General features: G+C 57.1%; 1 protein-coding gene across 4 annotated transcripts in view; it reads left to right on the forward strand.

The window, feature by feature from the left end:
* MDGA1 (MAM domain containing glycosylphosphatidylinositol anchor 1) overlaps window positions 1-19,793 on the forward strand; it is a 54,278-nt gene extending 34,485 nt beyond the window's left edge. The window contains exons 4-17 of one of the 4 annotated variants that reach the window (XM_059701806.1): window positions 1,077-1,273; window positions 2,273-2,405; window positions 2,656-2,925; window positions 4,939-5,268; window positions 8,471-8,767; window positions 9,330-9,617; window positions 11,168-11,319; window positions 11,919-12,096; window positions 12,339-12,362; window positions 13,320-13,472; window positions 13,882-14,016; window positions 18,307-18,437; window positions 18,654-18,762; window positions 19,182-19,404. In XM_059701806.1, coding sequence (XP_059557789.1) covers window positions 1,077-1,273; window positions 2,273-2,405; window positions 2,656-2,925; window positions 4,939-5,268; window positions 8,471-8,767; window positions 9,330-9,617; window positions 11,168-11,319; window positions 11,919-12,096; window positions 12,339-12,362; window positions 13,320-13,472; window positions 13,882-14,016; window positions 18,307-18,437; window positions 18,654-18,762; window positions 19,182-19,204 — 2,420 coding nt within the window. In that variant the 3' untranslated portion in view covers window positions 19,205-19,404. Of the gene's footprint in view, window positions 1-1,076; window positions 1,274-2,272; window positions 2,406-2,655; window positions 2,926-4,938; window positions 5,269-8,470; window positions 8,768-9,329; window positions 9,618-11,167; window positions 11,320-11,918; window positions 12,097-12,338; window positions 12,363-13,319; window positions 13,473-13,881; window positions 14,017-18,306; window positions 18,438-18,653; window positions 18,763-19,181; window positions 19,405-19,465 lie in introns of those variants that run through there. The other 3 variants (XM_059701803.1, XM_059701807.1, XM_059701805.1) reach the window with 3 other exon arrangements.
* The last annotated feature ends 301 nt before the right edge of the window (window positions 19,794-20,094 follow it).

Below are 20,094 nucleotides of genomic sequence, written 5' to 3' on the forward strand. Positions count from 1 at the left end.
CTCCCCCAGTGGAGCCCCATAGAGTGGTGAGCAATGGAACCCCAGGTCCTCCCTTCTGTCCCCCATCAGCCACCCAGGGGCCTGCCAAACTCTGGGACTGAGGGTCATTTCTCGAGTTATTGGTGCTGGAAGGGGCTGGCAGGCATGCCCTGGACTTCATTACTGCCCCCCCTCTGCCCATGGCCTTGGTAATGATCTTTATCTCAGTGGACCGTGGCAGGAGGACAGAATGTTGGGCTGTTGGAACATCCACTGAAGGATGTGTGCATGTGGAATGATGGTGCCTTTGGTTCACAATCCTGGTTGCACATTAGAATCCCTGGGGCGGGGGGGCGGGGATCCTTTTAAAAAAATACTGATGTCTGGGTCCTGCTTTCAGAGATTCTGATGTAGTTGACTGGGGGTGAGGCCCTGACATTGGGGTTTTGTTTTTTTTAAATTGAGGATTAACCTACATGCGATAGAGTGCACTAGTCACAAATGTATAACTTAATGAATTCTTACATGTGTATGTGCCTGTGCAAACACCACCAGTTCAAGAGAACCTCCAGGACCTAGAAAGTTCCCTCATACCCCCCCGCCGTCAGTAATCTTCTTAGAAGCAATCACTCTTCTGATTTCTGACACCGTTAATGAGGTCTTCCAGGCATCGGTATTAAAAAGGAAATCTCCATGTGGTTCTATTGTGCAAACAGGGGCGAGAACCGCCAATCTGGTCCAATTTACTCCTGAGGAAACTGGCAGGGAGGGGCTTAGGCAGGTCTCACTACAAATTAATAGCTAGCCTGGGATTTGAACCAGGGTTTCCTCACTTCCAGGCTGCATCTGCTTCCTCCATCCCATGCTGGGAGGGTGAAGATAGACAACCCTGTGCCGGTCCCTGGGGAGGGAGGGACAGCTGGGGAGTCATCAAGTCCAGCCCCCTGATCCTAAAGGTTGGTCAAGCTTGCAGGGCTGGGAGCGCATCTGGAAGCACCCGTGAGGGTGGCTCGGCTGTCCCCGAGGGCTGTCAGGAGCCCAAGCCCCCCACCGAGGGGTCACCCAGTCCTGACTCCCCTGGGGCTGTGCCCTTGCAGACCTGGACGAGCCGGTGCTGACGGTGCACCAGACAGTGAGCGACGTCCGGGGCAACTTCTACCAGGAGAAGACGGTGTTCCTGCGCTGCACCGTCAACTCCAACCCGCCCGCCCGCTTCATCTGGAAGCGCGGCTCCGACACCCTGTCCCACAGCCAGGACAACGGCGTGGACATCTATGAGCCCCTCTACACCCAGGTCAGGATGGGCAGTAGCTGGCCTGGCCTCCCCGTGGCTCACCCTGCACTTCCTCCTGCACCCAACCAGGGAGGGGACACGGGGGCGGAGGCCTCGCCGTCTGCAGGTCTTGGGACTGCCCTGGCTGAAGCAGCATGTTCTGACATCAGACACTCTGGGGCAGATGAGACGGGACGAAAAGCTCAGGGAACAGTGATGGGGACAGGAGCGTCCTCAGGGCAACAAGTCCTTCTGGAACATTGCCAGTTAGGAAAGACACCCCCTAGAGCAGCGGTTCTCAACCTGTGGGTCCCGACCCCTTTGGGGGTCGAACGACCCTTTCACAGGAGTCCCCTAAGACCATCGGAAAACACATATATAATTACATGTTGTTTTTGTGACTAATCACTATGCTTTAATTATGGTCAATTTGTAACAATGAAATTGGGGGTCCCCACAACATGAGGAACTGTACTAAAGGGTCGCGGCCTTAGGAAGGTTGAGAACCGCTGCCCTAGAGGGAGGCGAGTCACCCCTGCCCGCTGCTGGCTGTCAGAGTATTGGAACCCCCTGGGCAGACGCAGCAGGAGTTGGGGGCAGAGAGACGACTCCACTTCCCATAGGCCCCCTAGAGTCCCAAGAAATGGGGATGAAGCATTCCTACCAGGGAGGGCTTTCAAAGGCGGCTTTCGGAGGTGGCTGCCAGAGTGCCACATGTGGCCTTGGCCTGTGGGATTAGCTCCATTCGTGAGAGCAGGGTTCCCTCCCTACCCCTCCATTTCCCAAAGTGGAGAAACTGAGGCCGGGTCCTGGCCAGTGTGCACCAGGGCAGTCTCAGACCCAGAGAAACCCAAGGTTTGGGGAGTGCAGCATCCCCCCCAGACTCAGGCTCCCTGGGGATAAATGGTGTGGAGATGGGGGAAGATAGGCATTTACGTCAGCCCCTGGTGCTGGATAATGTGTGAGGGACCCCTGGAGACCCGAGCAGACCCCTCACATCAGTGGTCCACTGCTGCCCAGGGGGAGACCAAGGTCCTGAAGCTGAAGAACCTTCGGCCCCAGGATTACGCCAGCTACACCTGCCAGGTGTCTGTACGCAACGTGTGTGGCATCCCGGACAAGGCCATCACTTTCCGCCTCACCAACACCACGGGTACAGGCACTCCCCCGCCCATACCCTTGCCCACCTGAGCTGACTCCCCACCCAGGAGACAGTGCCTCACCCCATACAGGACTCTAGGCACATCACCACCAGTGCATCCCTGCTCCCCTCTGCCTGCTCCCTGCCTTCTCCCCTTTCTTCTCCCCATCCTTCCCCAACCCCATGGTTTTCCTAGCTCCTATATCCCCACATTCAGCCCTGCCTCCCACCCCCCTAAGACCCCACCTCCTTGTCCTCTCAGCACCACCAGCCCTGAAGCTGTCTGTGAATGAAACGCTGGTGGTGAACCCTGGGGAGAATGTGACGGTGCAGTGTCTGCTGACAGGCGGCGATCCCCTACCCCAGCTGCAATGGTCCCATGGGCCGGGCCCGCTGCCCTTGGGGGCTCTGGCCCAGGGTGGCATCCTCAGCATCCCTTCAGTGCAGGCCCTGGACTCTGGCTACTACAACTGCACAGCCACCAACAATGTGGGCAACCCCGCCAAGAAGACCGTCAACCTGCTGGTGCGATGTACGTGGCTCCGGGGGGTGGAGGGGGCGGGGGGGGGCGAGGAGGGACTCAGAGGCAGACAGGGTCCCTGTCCTCCAGGAACGACCAATGAAGTGGAGGAGGGGCCTGTCTGCTTCCTCTTGGTAGGTGATATATGCTGAAAAGGCATGTTCCAGGCACTTTTATTTCCCTGCAGATGGCAGGATTAAATTTTGTGTAAAGTTTTATTTACAATTTACAATCCTACATTTCTAAATATAAACTCAACAATCCAAGAGGTAGGGAGGACTGGTATTGAGTACCTACATTTTTTTTTTTTTAAGATTGGGAAACAGGTTGCAAAAAGCTAAGTCTGGACTTCCAGTCTTTAGGAGAAATTTCCTGGCTTTCTTTTTGTACACTGGTTTCCACATGATTCACTGAGTTAAAGTGAAAATAACACATTTCCACATACCTCATGTGTAAATATTTGCTAGCAAAGCATTTCAGTGAGTCTGAAGATACTTATTAAATGTAAAAATGATACAAAACTTGGAGTATGATCTAAAGAAGTACAAACATGTTCCTTACTAAACCTCAGCCTCAGTAGTTAGCATTAGCTGCTTGATATGATCTTGATTTTGCTACTCTGCTTCAAGGGGAAAACTTTAAATTCTTCTTGTGTAGCTTTAGGTTATTTGTTTATTTTATGTTTTTTTAAAAGGCACAGCTGTTACCAGCTCTTTAGCACTTAAAAGTAAAATATAGCTTCTGCCAAATTTGACTCAGAGTCTTCTGAAGAAACAAACACTTTTTGTTGATCTTTCACTGACCACTCTCGGACTCTCCTCATAAGAAGAAGTTAACCCTCTGTTACTTTTTACTTAATCAGAGCAAGAAAGAAAGCAGCAACACTGATTATCTGATGACTGTTTTCCCCTTGATGGTACTTTTCCCATCAGAAGATTCTTCTTCTCCACCTGATTTCATTTGGCCTTTAAAACCTGAGTTGATGAGGTCTCAGTTTACATCCAATACTTACGGTCACTTCTTTTTTTAAAAATATATTTGTATTGATTTCAGAGAGGAAGGGGGGGGGGGAGAGAAACATCAATGACGAGAGAGAATCATTGATCGGCTACCTCCTGCATGCCCCACACTGGTTATCGAGCCCACAACCCAGGTGTATTCTCTGAGTGAGAATCAAAAAATGACTTCCTGGCCAGGCTCTTACGGTCACTTCCTAGGGGGACATACAGCTTGCTTTGTCCAACCCAGCAAAGGATACCAGTGGCTGTGGTATCAGTGCCCAATATTAAGAGTCATGTCTAACTCTTGCATTACATCAAGCAATATTTAGATTTTAAAAGAGGCCAGACCCTTTACTTTGTAAACTCTGAGCTTTAATGTAACTGCATGCAAAATTATTGTATTGGGCTCTTACTATAACAATCACAATAATTTGCTGGAAAGAGTTAAATAGCACCAAAGAGTGAAATGTACAGATTAAAATTTCCCCTCAGTTTCCCTCAGTCCCACTGTCTACATAGAACCACTATTACATTCTGTTGCATCCTTACAGAATTTGTATTTTGTCCATTCAAGGTTTAAAACAAGAATACAAATAAAGTAGCGTAGTGGTTACGAGCACAGGCTCAGAATTAAACTCTCTGAGCGTCGGTTCGCTCCTTGTAAAACAGGGACGATGAAGTGCCTCCCTCACAGACCGGGGGATGAGTTAAGTGAGTCAACCTGTGTAAAGTGCGTGGAACAGTGCCTCTCACCAAGTGTGTGTTCAGTAACAGTGACTCTAATGATCGCTAAACCCACTTCTCTGCAGCGAGCTTTTTTAAACTCTTAAAAACACACCTGAACAAGTAGAACAATTTCCAAGCAAAAGGATGGTTTCTGGTGGCGGTGGCGGTGGTGGGAGGGTGTAGCTCCCAACCTGCAGGAGGGCCGCTGTGCGGGGAGGAGCTGGGTCTGGGCAGGGGTGGGACATGACCCTGGCTTTGGGCCAGCCCCGGCCAACCTGCCCTCCCCACCCACCTGCAGCCATGAAGAACGCCACATTCCAGATCACCCCAGACGTGATCAAAGAAAGTGAGAACATACAGCTGGGCCAGGACCTGAAGCTCTCGTGCCACGTGGATGCGGTGCCCCAGGAGAAGGTGACCTATCAGTGGTTCAAGAACGGCAAGCCGGCACGCATGTCCAAGCGGCTGCTGGTGACCCGAAACGACCCTGAGTTGCCTGCGGTCACAAGCAGCCTAGAGCTCATTGACCTGCACTTCAGCGACTATGGCACCTACCTGTGTGTGGCTTCCTTCCCAGGAGCACCTGTACCCGACCTGAGCGTTGAAGTCAACATCTCCTCTGAGACAGGTGGGCGGCTGGAGGGGCAGTGGGGAGGTGTGAGGGAGCTGGAGAGGCCCACAGAGGGGAGAGGGGCAGGGGGTCGGGGGGCAGCAGTTTGGGAAAGGGAGGCCAGAGTGGAAAGACTCCGTTCGTTCATGCCATACACATTTATCAAGCACCTGTTCTATGCCAGGCACCGTGGTAGGTGCTGGGGAGAGTGGTGGGCAAAATAGACTCTGCCCTCATTGAACTAAGTAGGAAGGCAAACGTTTTTCAGATAGTCTCACAGATGAATACGCCACGGCAAACTGTGATGCCTGAGACAGGAAAGAGTTCGCTAAGACAAAATCTTTGGTCTGCGATCTGAGGAGGGAGGGGGGGGATTTTAGGAGGCAAAGGAGAGCAAGGGAGGGTGGAAGAGAAAGGCAGGTCAAGGAATCAGCAAATAAGGGCACTGAGGCAGGGCAGGGTGGGGGCCGTTTGGAGAACTGAAGCAAGGAGAGCTTGGCTGGGGGGATGGGGTGAATGAGAGCACAGAGGCCAGTGGGAGTCAGGTTATGCAGGGGATCTGGGTCTCTGTTCCAATAACAATAAATAACAATAATGAAATAATAATGACCAGCGTTTATTGAGTACTTCCTATGTGTCCTAATGATTTTTATATTTATCTTATTCGCCTTCATGATTTACCTTATGGGATAGATCATTTAACTTCAGTTTTTAGAGACGAAGAAACAGGCTCAGAGAGTTTAAGAAGCTTACCTAAGACGTGCTGGCTGGGTGGCTCCGTTGTTTGGCCTGTGTCCTGTCCACCAAAGGGTTAAGGATTCAATTCCTGGTCAGGGCACACGCTTCGGTTGCTGGTCTGATCCCTGGTCAGTGCATATACGGGAGCTAACCAATAGTTGTTCTCTCTCACATCGATGTTTTTCTCTCTCTCCCTTATTCTCTATAAACATATCCTCGGATGAGGACTAAAAAAATTAAAAAAAAAAAAAACTTACGTAAGGCAACATAAGGTAACACGGCAGTAAGTGGTGGAGCTGAGATTTGAACCCAGACCATCTGCCTTCAGAGCCTGAAGGGTCTACCCTTTGAGAATGACAGGAGCTGGAGGGGATGGCTCTGGAGGGGGTTTCTGGAATCTCGTTTCCAGTCCGCAGCACATTGCACCGAGCAGCTGGCTGACTTGGCGAAGCCTCTTTCACTCCCTGGGTCCCAGTTTCTCCTCTGTGAGCCATCGGATGAGATAGCCTTGGTGGCCCTTCCTTCTTGACATCCGCACAGGGGCGGGTCAGGAAAGGCTTCTGGAGCGGGCCTTTGTGAATGGGCCAGGCCTCCAAAGATGTGGCAAACATCTCACCAATCATTGTGTGCGGCCCTGGGTGGGGAGCTGGGGACCCAGACACAAACGCCCCAGCCCGTCTCAGAGCCCGCTGCCCAGCTGGGAGAGGCATCTGTTGGGGTATAAAGCAGGAATTGGAAGGGCAAACCTTAGAAAGGCAGCTAAAGGCAGGGTCTGCAGAGCATCCTGGGGACATGCAAGAAGGAGTCCCAGGCGGCCAGGGAGGAGCCATGCGCCATGTGAGCATTTGCTGGGGTGGGGGGGGGGGGAGGGAGGGGAGGGCAAGCCCAGGAGAGGAGGGATGGGGAACCCCCATGGGCTATGAGACTTGGCTTCTCAGGGAGTATATTCCTTACAAGTGGGTCCCACAGCTGGGACACAGGAAAGGAGAGGGGAGATGAGGCTGGGGTGGCAAAGGCCAGAGCACAGGGCCTCCCTTACAGAGCCGAGTTTGAGCTTTAACCTGAGGACAGTGCAGCCTCAAAGGGGGAAGGACTGTGGGGTGAAGAAGTGTTGGGAGCTGGGATGTTTTATAAATGGAAACCAATGGAGCACAGGGCCATTTTTTCCCTTTGGTTCATAAGCCTAATTAAGGCATGGAAGCTTATTATTTTTTTAATCCTCACCCGAGGCTATGTTTTTTCACTGATTTTAGAGAGAGAAGAAGGGAGAGGGAGAGAGAGAAACATTGATTGGTTGTCTCCTGTATGCACCCCTACAGGGGATTGAGCCAGAAACCTGGGTATGTGCTCTCACTGGGAATTGAAGGAGACCTTTTCGGACAATCCTCCAACCAGCTGAGCCACCCAGCCAGGGCAAGGCATGGAAGCCTTTTAAGGGCCTGTGGAAATGGTTTAGACCTGGAAAAATAAATTAATTGGCGCCAAAATACAAAGGGAAAGCTGCAAAATTAAAGCCAGTAAACGTATAAATGTTTATAGAGTATAAATTATGCTAACTAGATAACTGGATCTCAGCATGCCTTGTAGAGTTATTTGCAATTTACATTTAATGTAGGACATTTTAATTCGTTTGGTGTGATGCAGGATGGGACCCATGGAACCCTTTAAAAGACCCTCCATTTGGGCATTATGCTGGGTTGGATTAGGTTTGGCTGTGAATAACAGGAAAACTCTTAATAAAAGTGGCTCGAATAAGTTAGCGGTGTATTTCTTTCTTCAAGCAAAAGTGAGCAGTCCAGGCTGGAATAGCGGCTCTGCTGCACCAAGTCCCCGGGGCCCCACACTCCGTCCTGTCTTGCTGTTCCGTTTTCCTTAGCACGCGCCTCCCGCCTCCTCCACGGTGGCAGCTCCAGCTGCAGCCTCCAGCCTGCATTCCAGCTTGCAGACAGGAGAAGCGTGGCAGGACTTCTCTGTGTTAGAGACACTTGCCGTCCGTCACATCCTGCTGGCCAGAATGTAGGCTCATGGTAGCCACAGGCAGGCTGGGAGATACAGTGTTCATTCTGGCCCTGGTCCTGCTATAACCCAGATGTTGGGGCTACAGACTAGCAATCTGTGGTAACACTCCAGAAAGAAGGTGGTGGCTTTAACTAGAGCAGGACCAGCGGCCAGGAGAGGGGAGACTGAGGGAGGAGATGTTACTAGAATTGTTTAAAAGGTGGAATCCCCAAACGGAGTGATGGTGGGGTAAGGGAACAGAAGGAATAGGCCGGGACGATTTAGCTCTTTTTCTGAGTTGGGGGAGACTCAGTAGAGACAGGGAGATGGGAGGATTTGTGGAGGTGAGTATTGCTGGGGAATAACTGAGATCTGGGGGACCGTGGGATGGGGAAGGGAGGGTCGCACCTAGGGAGAGGGAAGCAGAAGCCCCAGAGCGGAGGCCACGGGGTACCTGCCTCTAACCCGCCCCTCCACCCAACAGTGCCTCCCACCATCAGCGTGCCCAAAGGCAGGGCTATCGTGACCGTGCGCGAGGGCTCGCCAGCCGAGCTGCAGTGCGAGGTGCGGGGCAAGCCGCGGCCGCCCGTGCTCTGGTCCCGCGTGGACAAGGAGGCTGCTCTGCTGCCCTCGGGGCTGCCCGTGGAGGAGACCCCGGACGGGAAGCTGCGGCTGGAGCGCGTGAGCCGCGACATGAGTGGGACCTACCGCTGCCAGACGGCTCGCTACAATGGCTTCAACGTGCGCCCCCGCGAGGCCCAGGTGCAGCTGAACGTGCACTGTGAGTCCCACTGTCCCACGGGTCCCTCCCGAGCTGTCCCTCCTGTTCTCGCCAGGCCTGTCCCCTCTTTACCTCTCCACCCATCCAGTCCCCCAACGCCTCCACCTACTCTGCTACCCCTAAACCCTCCACACCTTGACACATTTTTACAAATAGGAAACCAAGTGACAGAGAGCTTACGTCCCTAGAGGGAGTTCTCACAGCTCATCAGAGGGGGGGCCGGGCTGGGATGTGAGCCCAGGCCATCCGGCTCCAGGGACCAGTCTCCGAACCCCGGCCTGACGCTGCTCCTCATGGCATGGGGATGAGGGGCCATGTGAGGCATGAACAGCACCTCAGTGCGGGACGCGTGGCGGGAAGGAACGGCCAGGAGGGCGTGGGCATCTGCAGGCCTGGGAGATACGAGCGTGGTTATTGCATAAGTGTGTAGGGAACGTGTGTCTGCCCGAGACCCTCCCAGGCTGCGGGCCCGGGGGTAGGGGCGAGTGCCGCGCCTTCCCCAGGGGCCGCCCCTCGGCCCCACCTCGGCCACGCTGACCGCGCCCCCCGCCTCCACCCCCAGTCCCGCCGGAGGTGGAGCCCAGCTCCCAAGACGTGCGCCAGGCCCTGGGCCGGCCGGTGCTCCTGCGCTGCTCGCTCCTCCGAGGCAGCCCCCAGCGCATCGCCTCGGCCGTGTGGCGCTTCAAAGGGCAGCTGCTGCCTCCGCCGCCCGCCGCCGCCCCCGTCGCCGGCGAGGCCTCCGACCACTCCGAGCTGCGCCTCGACGCCGTCACCCGCGACAGCAGCGGCAGCTACGAGTGCAGCGTCTCCAACGACGTGGGCTCGGCGGTCTGCCTCTTCCAGGTCTCCGGTGAGCGCCCCGCAGGTCCCGCCCCCCCAGCCCTGCCCGCCCCCGCGGGCCCGCTGCATCCCAGCCTCCCTGCACCTCGCCTGGGCCCCGCCTTTCCAAGACCCGCCCCTGCCCGGCCTAGGCCCCGCCCACCTCCCCGAATCCAGCAGGACCTCCTCCTACAGGCCTGCCCCCAACTCACGCCCACGCTTGGGCGGGGCCTTCCCTTTCAGACCCCGCCCATGCCTGTGGGGAGCCCCGCCTGCTTCAGCTCAGCGCCGGCCTTGGACCCTGACAGCCCCGCCCTTTCAGGCCCCGCCCCTTCAGACCCTCCGTGGCTACGCCCACCCCACCCAGCGGGCCTAGGCTCCGCCTACATAGGACATAGACCCCACCCCTTCCAACCCCGTCCAGTCTCCGCTCCCCTTTCCAGTTGTGTCCGAAGAAGGTGCGTCCAGCCCCGCCCACCCCCGGTTTAGACCCACCCATCGGGCCCTGACCCTGCCCCCTCCCCACCCCCCCAACAGCTCAGGCGTCAGGGTTCAAGCCCCCCTTCTTCGTCCTTGGTCCCACAGAGGGAGGTTGGGCTGGGGAACCTACTCCCTTCCTGACTGCAGGCCCAAAGCGAGGGCCTGAGCTGTAGCTAAGGGGGAGAAGCCGCCCCTCACGGTGCCCCTAGAACCTCGTGGGTGGTGGAGGCAGCCCGCTCACCCTTCCTGAGCGACCACCCCAGCGTTCCCGGCCCCTGGGAGCCAGACATCCCTCTCAGACCCACCTCCTCGTCTCCATTCCTGGGTGGGCTGACCGGGGTGCAGACGGGAGTGGGAGGGTCAGAGAGGGGTGGAGGTCTTGGTGAGGGGCGAGGGGAACCCAAAGGGCCTGGCACGGTTGCCCACCCTGTCTCTCTCCTCCGCTGGGGAGAACTGATTCCCTGTCAGAGCTGGGAGCAGTGCAGCGAACCCCAGGAAGCTGTCCCCCCTCCCACCGCACTCCCAGCTCTCCCAGCAGCCCAGACTGGCTGGGTGCCCCTGTAGCTCTTGTTTGGATCCCCTCACACAATGACAGGGGGCTGACACCGCAGGCCACTGGCCACCTCCCCAGCTCCCCAGCCCCCCAGCCAGAGGCCCCTGTGACATTTCCCACCTCCTCCCCTCTCCCCTGTTCTCCCACACTTTCCCTGTCTCCCCACCGTTTTGCCTGTCTCTCTCCTGTGTCTTCTCTTCCTTTTACCTCCATGCCTTGGCCCTTCTCTTCCCATCTTTCCCTGCAATCCTCTTCCCTGTGCCTTCTCTAATCGCTGCTCTGTCTTTACCTTGGCCTTGCCACTGCATTCTCACCAACTCTTGGAAAATTCAATCTCCCTTTTCTCCATCTCCCACCTTCCCTCCGACCCACCCTCATCCTCCCCAAACCCCTTTCCCCTCATCTCCTCTCCTCACAATATTCTCTTTCTCTCCCCATCTCATCTCTCTGTCCCACCCTGTCCTGTCTCCCCCTCCCATGCCTCCTCTCTTTGTCTCTCCCCATTCCCCACCCTCCATGGCCCCATGCCCCGCTCCCCGCCCTCTTAGCCAAAGCCTACAGCCCGGAGTTTTACTTCGACACCCCCAACCCCACCCGCAGCCACAAGCTGTCCAAGAACTACTCCTACGTGCTGCAGTGGACCCAGAGGGAACCTGACGCCGTCGACCCCGTGCTCAACTACAGGCTCAGTGTCCGCCAGGTGGGCCAAGGGTTTGGGGGCCCCCCGGGGTCAGCTGACCCTGAGGTGCTCATGGAGCCCGGGAGAGGGGGTGGAGATGGGGCTGGGCCATACTGACCCTTCTTACAGACAAGCCTTCAGTGCCAGGGAAGAAGTGTTCTGCAGATAGCAGCGGAGCTGGAGGTGCTGGGGACTGACCCCCAACTCTGCACCCACACTCTGGGCACAACCTTGAGACCTGGGCAGGGGTCCATGGAGGGGGAGGGGGCAGAGCCAGGTCTGCTCATGAAACTCAGACTTTATTCTTACATCAGAAGCTTACGGTAAAATTACAATATTCTACCTCATAGGATCATTTTGAGGATTAGGAAAGGTATTTAGTGCCTCAGACATTAAAGTGTTCAATATGTGTTGCTATTATTTGTTATTAAGCCGGCCCTGGGAGGTGGGCTTGAGGGGTGAGTGCCCCGTTCCCCAGATGAGGGATCTGAGGGCCTGGCTTCCTAGTCCTTTGCTCTTTCTACTCCTTGACCCTGACCCCCAAAGTCACACCAGGGCCTGAGCTGGTGCTCTGGTGGCGGACACGGCCTGCCTAGCATGGGAACTCCTTGTACCTGCAGTTGAACCAGCACAGCGCCATGGTGAAGGCCATCCCCGTGAGGCGTGTGGAGAAGGGGCAGCTGCTGGAGTACATGCTGACCGACCTCCGCGTGCCCCACAGCTACGAGGTCCGCCTCACGCCCTACACCACCTATGGGGCCGGTGACATGGCCTCCCGCATCATCCACTACACAGAGCGTAGGTGGTGGTGGTGGGAGTAGGAAGGGCGGGTCCATCTGGTGTCCAGGGGATCCCCTCCCCCTTCCCACACGGTCCTTGAGCGTGGGTCCCACCACTGTGCTGTGTCCTGCTCTGTCACTGAGGCCAGGCCCCTCTGGCTCCCAGTCCTGGCCCCGGGGACCCTGCCCCTGGTCCAAAGCTCAGGCCCCTCTGCACAGCCCCTCTCGGTTCTGACTTGGCTATCTTGCTTGCTTTCTCAGCTATCAACTCTCCCAGTCTGTCAGGTGAGACACTCCCACCCACTTTTCCTTCTTAGGGACACAAAAGCACCCCTGGTGGGAGGAAGGGACCCGAAGAAATACTGGGAGAGAACATGGGGTGGAGGCCAGCGGCTGGAAGGAGAAGCAGAAGGGAGCAGGGCTGGGCTTGGACATGTTTGCATCCAGGGTTTATCTGGGCCTTAAAGGAGGGGGACAGGGGTGGGGCGGGAAACACCTCTAACTCAGGACCTTCCTCCTCACTGTCCCCAAAAGAAAGTCCAGGCTCACCCGTGTCCCCTGTTCTCTGGAGCAGGTGTCCTTCACCTGAGATCCATGGACCCCCCAAAGGATCTGTGTACAGAATTTAGGGGGGTCTGTGGATCCAGAGCCTGGACGGTCACACACTCCATTATTTTCCCCAACTTCTAGCGGAAATGTAACGTCTCCTTCGATGGGGAATGTAGGCAGCCAAGCACAGTAGTGTGGGCGCTACCTGGGGCTGTCCCCAGAAGTCTGAGGTTTGCACATCTATCACCTCAAGTTGCAGCCCTCTCTCCATACCAGTTACATCCAGTAGCCTTTCAAAACCACGGTGGTTACTAGACTGAACACCAGATCTCCTGATTTAATTAGACAATGAAGAAGCCCACTTACTGCAACACAAGTTTGTTTAGAAACATGTGACAACTCGCAGTATAACTGATTTCCTGTGCAACCCTTTGCATTTCACTTTGTGCATCTAAAAGTGTTACTCTTGGACTGCACTAGCTGCCAGGAGGTCTGTGGTGCACAACAGGTGAAGGAGTCCTGATCTGGGCAGTTAGCCAGGGGCCCTGTTGCCTGGCTTCTCAAGCCTCGGGACCCTGGGCCCACTGCTGGGGAGCTGCCCGGGGGGGGGGGGGGACAGGGAGGCAGAGCCGGACCAGAGGACCCCCGGAGGCCGACCCTCTGTGTCTCGCCCCCACTCCCTGCCCCGTGCAGATAACACCTGCCACTTCGAGGATGAGAAGATCTGTGGCTACACCCAGGACCTGACAGACAACTTTGACTGGACTCGGCAGAACGCCCTAACCCAGAACCCTAAGCGCTCTCCCAATACCGGTCCCCCCACTGACGTCAGCGGCACCCCTGAGGGTGAGGACATGGCCTATTGCTAGGAATGAGGACTGCATCAGGGGTCTGGACTCTGGGAGCCCAGTCTAATGGGGGAGACACAGCCCTGCCCTCAGGGGGCCCCATCTGAGGGGGGACCCAGCCCTGTCCTCAGGGGGCCCCCATCTGAGTGGGGACACAGCCCTATCCTGAGGGGGCCCCCGTCTGAGGGAGACACAGCCTGTCCGCATGGAGGATCAGGAAGAAGAGCCTCAGCAAGGCTAAGGACTCGTGCAGGCTGGCCTAGACCCTGTGCTGAGAGGCTGGGAGGGCGGGTGGGCTGGGCAAGGCCCCTGGTGTCCGTAGCTGAGACCACGGCAGAGAAGGAATCGGGAGGTGAGAGGTCTGGGTGGGGTGAAGAAGAGGCTGTTGCATCTCCCCTCCCTGACAGGCTACTACATGTTCATTGAGACTTCGAGGCCCCGGGAGCTGGGGGACCGGGCGCGGTTGGTGAGTCCCCTGTACAATGCCAGCGCCAAGTTCTACTGCGTCTCCTTCTTCTACCATATGTACGGGAAGCACATTGGTGAGTCAGGAGACCAGGAGTCTGCCCCTGCGTGTTGGGGCTGGGGGCGGAGAGGGGGTCCCCAGGAGGCTAGGAACTGCCACATGGGGCCTGGCTTTCCCAACGTGGATGAATCCCAGATCCTTGGCGGGTGGTGGGCAGAATCTGCGCAAATGGGGGTCCAGAGCCAGCTCGTGTGGGGTTTGGAGATGCTCAGGCTGCCTGAGTCTGGAGGGAAATGGCTCCAGCAGGATGAGGTGGGGTCACCAGGGGACGGAGGAAACAGCTAAGAGGTCGCTTGTACCGAGTGTCTGCCAGGTGCCACGTGACATCCCGGGTGCTCTGCCTCTGTGGTCTCATCGTCCCTCACAACCACCCGGGGAGGGAGGCGCCTGCGAGGTTAAGCATCCACACAGCAGCCCAAACCTGCCTGACTCCCTCAGACCCCAAACACAGAGCTGGGAGGGTGCTGCTTTGTGAGCCGTGAGAGGAAGTCCTGATGTGGGTGTGACCTGAGAGTCCCTTAGGGAGAGGTGGCACCGGCAGGAGCGGCACATGAACCGCTGAGCTCGCCTGTGCAGCCTTGGCCTCAGAGTGCGGCTCTGTGCCGGCCCCAGGAGCTGCAGTGACTGCAAGGACACGCTCCCCGTTCTCTCGGCACCACAGTCAGGTCAGAGAGACAGACACTGAGCAGCTAACTGCGCCAGATGCGGTTTAGTGGCCACTGTGGCACGTGTCCGCAGCAGAAGGACAGGGGCCAAGGCCGCTGGTGCTGGGGGCCGACTCGGGCCTGGTTATAGAAGACTCTGAGGAATTGACAACATAAAGAATTTCACGTGTTTGCTTGTTTCCTTACTTCTGGGAGAGGTGACATATTCTCTATGGGTCAAAAGGCACAAAAGGTGCATGATGAGGGTCCCTGCCTCCCAGTCCTCCTGCCCCCTGTAGCCCCACCCCAAAGGCAATCATTGTCCTAGATTTTTGGGGAAATTCCTAGGGATACTTTATGCATATAGAAGCAGTACACATCTACCCCCATCCCCTAACCCCCAATTTTACACCGTCTGAGCCTTGTTTTCCCTCTGAACTGTGCATTGCGGTGGCCATGCCTCGCCAGGCCACAGAACACTTAGTTGTTCTCCAAGGCTGCCCAGTAAAGGAGGGACTTTAAGCAAGTGTAGACCTAAAGGCTTACCATGGAGGAGTCTGCACAGCCCGCGTAATGGGTCAGGCTGAACGGGTGAACTGGAATGGGGTGGGGTGGAGGGTCCTCGTACCCTGGGTCCCAGACCATCCACACAAGCCAGTTTGCACCTGGCTGGCTCTGGGGTAGGTGTGGGGGGACTGACCAGGGCTGCCTGCTCTGCCCTAGGTGGGGCGGGGCGGGACTGGGGTGACCAGGGCTGCCTGCTCTGCCCTAGGTGTGTGTGTTGGGGGTGACCAGGGCTGCCTGCTCTGCCCTAGGTGTGTGTGTGTTGGGGGTGACCAGGGCTGCCTGCTCTGCCCTAGGTGTGTGTGTTGGGGGTGACCAGGGCTTCCTGCTCTGCCCTAGGTGTGTGTGTGTTGGGGGTGACCAGGGCTTCCTGCTCTGCCCTAGGTGTGTGTGTTGGGGGTGACCAGGGCTTCCTGCTCTGCCCTAGGTGTGTGTGTTGGGGGTGACCAGGGCTTCCTGCTCTGCCCTAGGTGTGTGTGTTGGGGGTGACCAGGGCTGCCTGCTCTGCCCTAGGTGTGTGTGTTGGGGGTGACCAGGGCTGCCTGCTCTGCCCTAGGTGTGTGTGTGTTGGGGGTGACCAGGGCTTCCTGCTCTGCCCTAGGTGTGTGTGTGTTGGGGGTGACCAGGGCTGCCTGCTCTGCCCTAGGTGTGTGTGTTGGGGGTGACCAGGGCTTCCTGCTCTGCCCTAGGTGTGTGTGTGGGGGTGGGGGGGGGAGTGACCAGGGCTGCTCTGCCCGGCCCTCTGTTTCCATTTGCTTCCCAGCTCGAGTAACCAATGAAACCAACTCTGCTTTGCCCAAGTCTTTCCCAGTTTTATAGTGAAAATCCCACATCCCAGGCAAACTCAGAGAGTTGGTCATTTTATCCCCAACTCAGGAGGGGCCTGGGACCCAGCTGCCAAGAGGAGGAGCATGCTGGGTGCAGTGGGGCCCCGGGAAACCAGGCCTTGGGAGCTGGGATGTCAGGTGTGTGGGTTCCAGAACTTGTCCGTGTTCCCCAGGGCGTGGAACGAGCTGTTAGGGAGAGCCTCTGGGGGCAGATTTGATTCTAGCTGAAAGGACCCTGTAGGCGTCAGATGTGCCCAGCAAGAGGGGTCTGTCCTGTCCCTGGACAGGAAGACTGTCCGCGGGAGTGCTGTGGAGGGGACCCCTGTCCATCCCATGCGACTCCCCGGCTCTGTCCCCTCCCCTCCATCTTCCCCAGGCCTCCCATACCTGACTGGACCCTGCCTGCTTCTCTGGCCTCATTTTCTCCTGCTCTTCCTCTGGCGACCACGTGGGCTGAGCACACGGGTCTCCTTGCGTTTCTTTAAATATTCAAGGCAGGTTCCTCCTGCCTTAGAAGCCTTTGCTTATGATGTCCCTCTGGCCTGGAACCTTCTTCCTGTCCCCTCATGCAGGCTTCCTCAGAGAGGTCCCTGGCAGCCCCTGAATTATTTTCTGTCCAGTGCTTGTCACCAGGAGAGCGCACCCGGCAGGGTCCTTGTCTTACGGACGTATCTCTGGTGCCTAGAATAGTGCCTGGAACATCGTGGTGCTCGATTAGTTGAATGAATGATAAGCCCCGAGGTAACTTGGAATCCTGAGCTCCCATGGACGCCCTCTTTCATTCCTGATGACAGTTGTGAAAAAATTCTCACATGTAATTCTTGAGAACCAATAGCAATTGGATGCAGACTTTCCCTCAAGGAGTCACAGGAAAGAGAAGATGGGACTCCCGATAACGGCCGCGCCCCTGCGCGGAGAGCGGGCGGGGCCTGGGGGCTGCAGCTGATGGGGGGCTCAGGGAAGGGGGCAGAAATTCAATTTTTGTTTGAACAGTGAAAAGTGGGGTTCCCCTATCAGTGTCCTTGGGACAGGGTGGTGCAGGAGGGAGAAAAGGTATGAATGAGGCTGGACCCCAAGTGGGATAGGAACAGGGGGAGATCTCCAGGAAGGGGGAGAGAAAGAGGTCCCTTCTGATGGGGAGCCCGGAAGGCACTGGGGCTGGAGCCTGCTGGAGTCAGCGTGGCACCCCCTGGCCACTGGGTGCTGGTGGCAGCCCTCTCGTCGCCCCATCCGCTGGCGAGGGTCCCCTGCCCAGGCCTGTATCTGCTGCTGGGGAAAGGGGCATTTCTTGCTGTCCCGGTCCCTCCTTTGCCCTTCCCCCCCCCACTCTACCTGGCAGCTCAGGCACCAGTGTCCCCAGACCTTGTGTTTCGAGGGCTCTTTTTGGTCCAAGCCAAGTCCTTTCATCTCAGCAGGTAACATTTGGTGGCTCTCCCCCACAGGGGGTCTGTCTGTCTGGTGTCACAGATGGTGTGGCTTTGTCTGTGGGCAGCTATGCCAGCCACCCTGCACCGCCTGCGTCCATTCCTCTTCCCTCTGAGCCGGGTCTTTTATGTCACTGGGGACTCGGGGTAGGCTGGGAGAGCCGGGGAGGGGCGCCACATGGCCTGGGTGTTCTTAGCCAATACATGGCCCTCCCCTGCCCCCCAGCGCCTCCAGAGCTCCAGGCCTGCGGCTGTGGGCAGATGGACTCAGTACCCACAGATTGTGCCTCCAAAACTTTACGTTCACTCTTCACCACAGCTGTGTGGCATAACTATTAGTCTCTCTTTCGACCAACTCATTGCCTTTTTCTTAGCACGATTACTATTAGAGAAATCGTGGATTCGAAGGGCTAGCTTTATTCACCTCTTAAAACATATAAAAGTATTAAAATTGTAGTTGGTTGCTGTACCTCCAGAAATCATCCCACGTATCGTGGGTGTGCGTTGTGTGTTTTGGAATCCTGCTGTGAGCGCAGACGTGGACCCATCATCCTGGGACCAGTTCCCTGTCGAGAGGGTGGAGGGGTGTGTGTGTGTGTGTGTGTCGGAGGTGAGGGGTTAGCTGATCGGGAAGGAAGGGGAGAAATGAAAGAAAATTTGCAGGTTGCCCTGATGAACGGCACTCTTCCCTGTTAGCCCCGCCACCCTGGCCGGGAGAACGGGACACCGAACCAGTCTGTGACGGGAGAAAGGCCCGTCCGACAGGGCCCGTGCTGCGGGCAGTGGTGGGGGCGGAGGGTGCCCTTGTCCAGACCTCACTGGCCCCCTCTCTTCACGCCCACCGCAGGCTCCCTCAACCTCCTGGTCCGGTCTCGGAACAAAGGAGCCCTGGACACGCACGCGTGGTCCCTCAGTGGCAATAAGGGCAACGTGTGGCAGCAGGCCCACGTGCCCATCAACCCCAGCGGGCCCTTCCAGGTGAGTCTGCCGGCCAAGCCCCTCTCAGGCACTCCCAGCCCCTGGACGGGTGCTCTGGGCGGGAATCACTTCCGAAGGCTTGAAAGGCTCGTGTTGTTCCTGGGAGTCCTGGGAGCTGATGCGGAAAGCAGCAGGGTGTGGGGATGGGGGAGGGGGGGCAGTCTGTCTTGCAGAACCTCCCTAACCTCTGCTCCCTGCTCTCTGACCCCACCCCAGATTATTTTTGAGGGGGTTCGAGGCTCAGGCTACCTGGGAGATATCGCCATAGACGATGTCACACTGAAGAAGGGAGAGTGTCCCCGGAAGCAGATAGATCCCAATAAAGGTGATGATTGAAAGGGGGATGAGTCTGGGGGAGGCTTTGGGGGTGGGCACCTGTGTCAGGGGGAGGAGAGGCTGGGTGACAGCTGTGTGCGTCAGTGTTGAGGTGCATACCCAGGCTCCAGCCGGGCTCAGGCTGTGGGGTGTGTGGGACAGTCAGACCAGACCCTGCCCTCCTGTGAGTGCTTGGCTGTCTTCGTACCGCAGTGCCTCCTGTGCTTCTGTCTTCATGTATCTGTGTGCGTGGATCCAGATGTGAGCGTGTGCTCCCCCGGGGGCCAGATGTTTGCAATCATAATAGCTCAGGTTTACTGAGCAATCACTATGTACCAGGCAAGATACAAAAACCTGTACACGTATGAGCTCATTCAAGCCTCAAAGCAGTCCTCTGGGGTGGCTCTTACTATTAGACTCATTTTACAGATGAGAAAACTGAGGCCCACTGAGGTCCAGTGAGCGTCCATGTCTTAGCCACACAGCCAGGACCCGGACCCCCGCAGGCTGAGTTAACTCCCACACCACACACCTCAAGTCCGTGCTGATGTGTGTCTATGTGCATGAGGGCAATGTCTGCTTCAGGTCCCCAGAGAGAGGGGGAAAGTAAGGGGCCCTCCCACAGCCACCGCCTGCCTGCGGCTCCCTGGTCCTCGGGCTGACTGGCGCCTGGCTGTCTCCCTCTCTCCTGTCCTCCCTCTCTCCTGTCGCAGTGGTGGTGATGCCGGGCAGTGGAGTGCCCCACCGGCCCCGCCCACAGCTCTGGGGGCCCTTGGCCATCTTCCTCTTGGCGCTGCAGAGATGATGAGAGCTGCGCGGCCCCCCACCCCGCCCCTGGCACACCAAAGTGTCTGCATCGTACCAAAGACTGACCTCTGCCAGCCGGGGTGCCCGGGGCAGGGGCGGCCCACAGGGAGGGGCCTCCGTTGGCTGCGAGGATGAGCAGAGAACAAGGACAGCGGCCCCACGTAGGCCCTGCAGACGCGCACACTCACGCCCACACTCACACAGAGATATATTAAAGCACAAGTTTCTATCCGACCTGCCAGCCGGCACCTTCTTTACCGCAGAGACGGGGACGCACTGAACGGTGTCTGCCGCCCCAGGGACCTCGGCGCCACGCGGCCTTGTCCTGGCTGCACCTGCGGTGTGTCTGCCCTCGCCCATCTCTAACTTCAGGCTGAGCTCCAACCCATGGCTTTACCAGGAAGGGAGCCGGCACAGGAGCCCTGCCTTGCCCGGACTCTGGGACTCCCTGGGAATGGGGAGGCTGGGGTCAGTTAAAGAGGACGGGGTGCGGTGGGGAGACTTTGTGAGCTCTGTGAATGCCCAGTGCAGAGGA

Source organism: Myotis daubentonii, chromosome 6 (assembly GCF_963259705.1).
Source record: "Myotis daubentonii chromosome 6, mMyoDau2.1, whole genome shotgun sequence".
NCBI lineage: Eukaryota > Metazoa > Chordata > Mammalia > Chiroptera > Vespertilionidae > Myotis > Myotis daubentonii.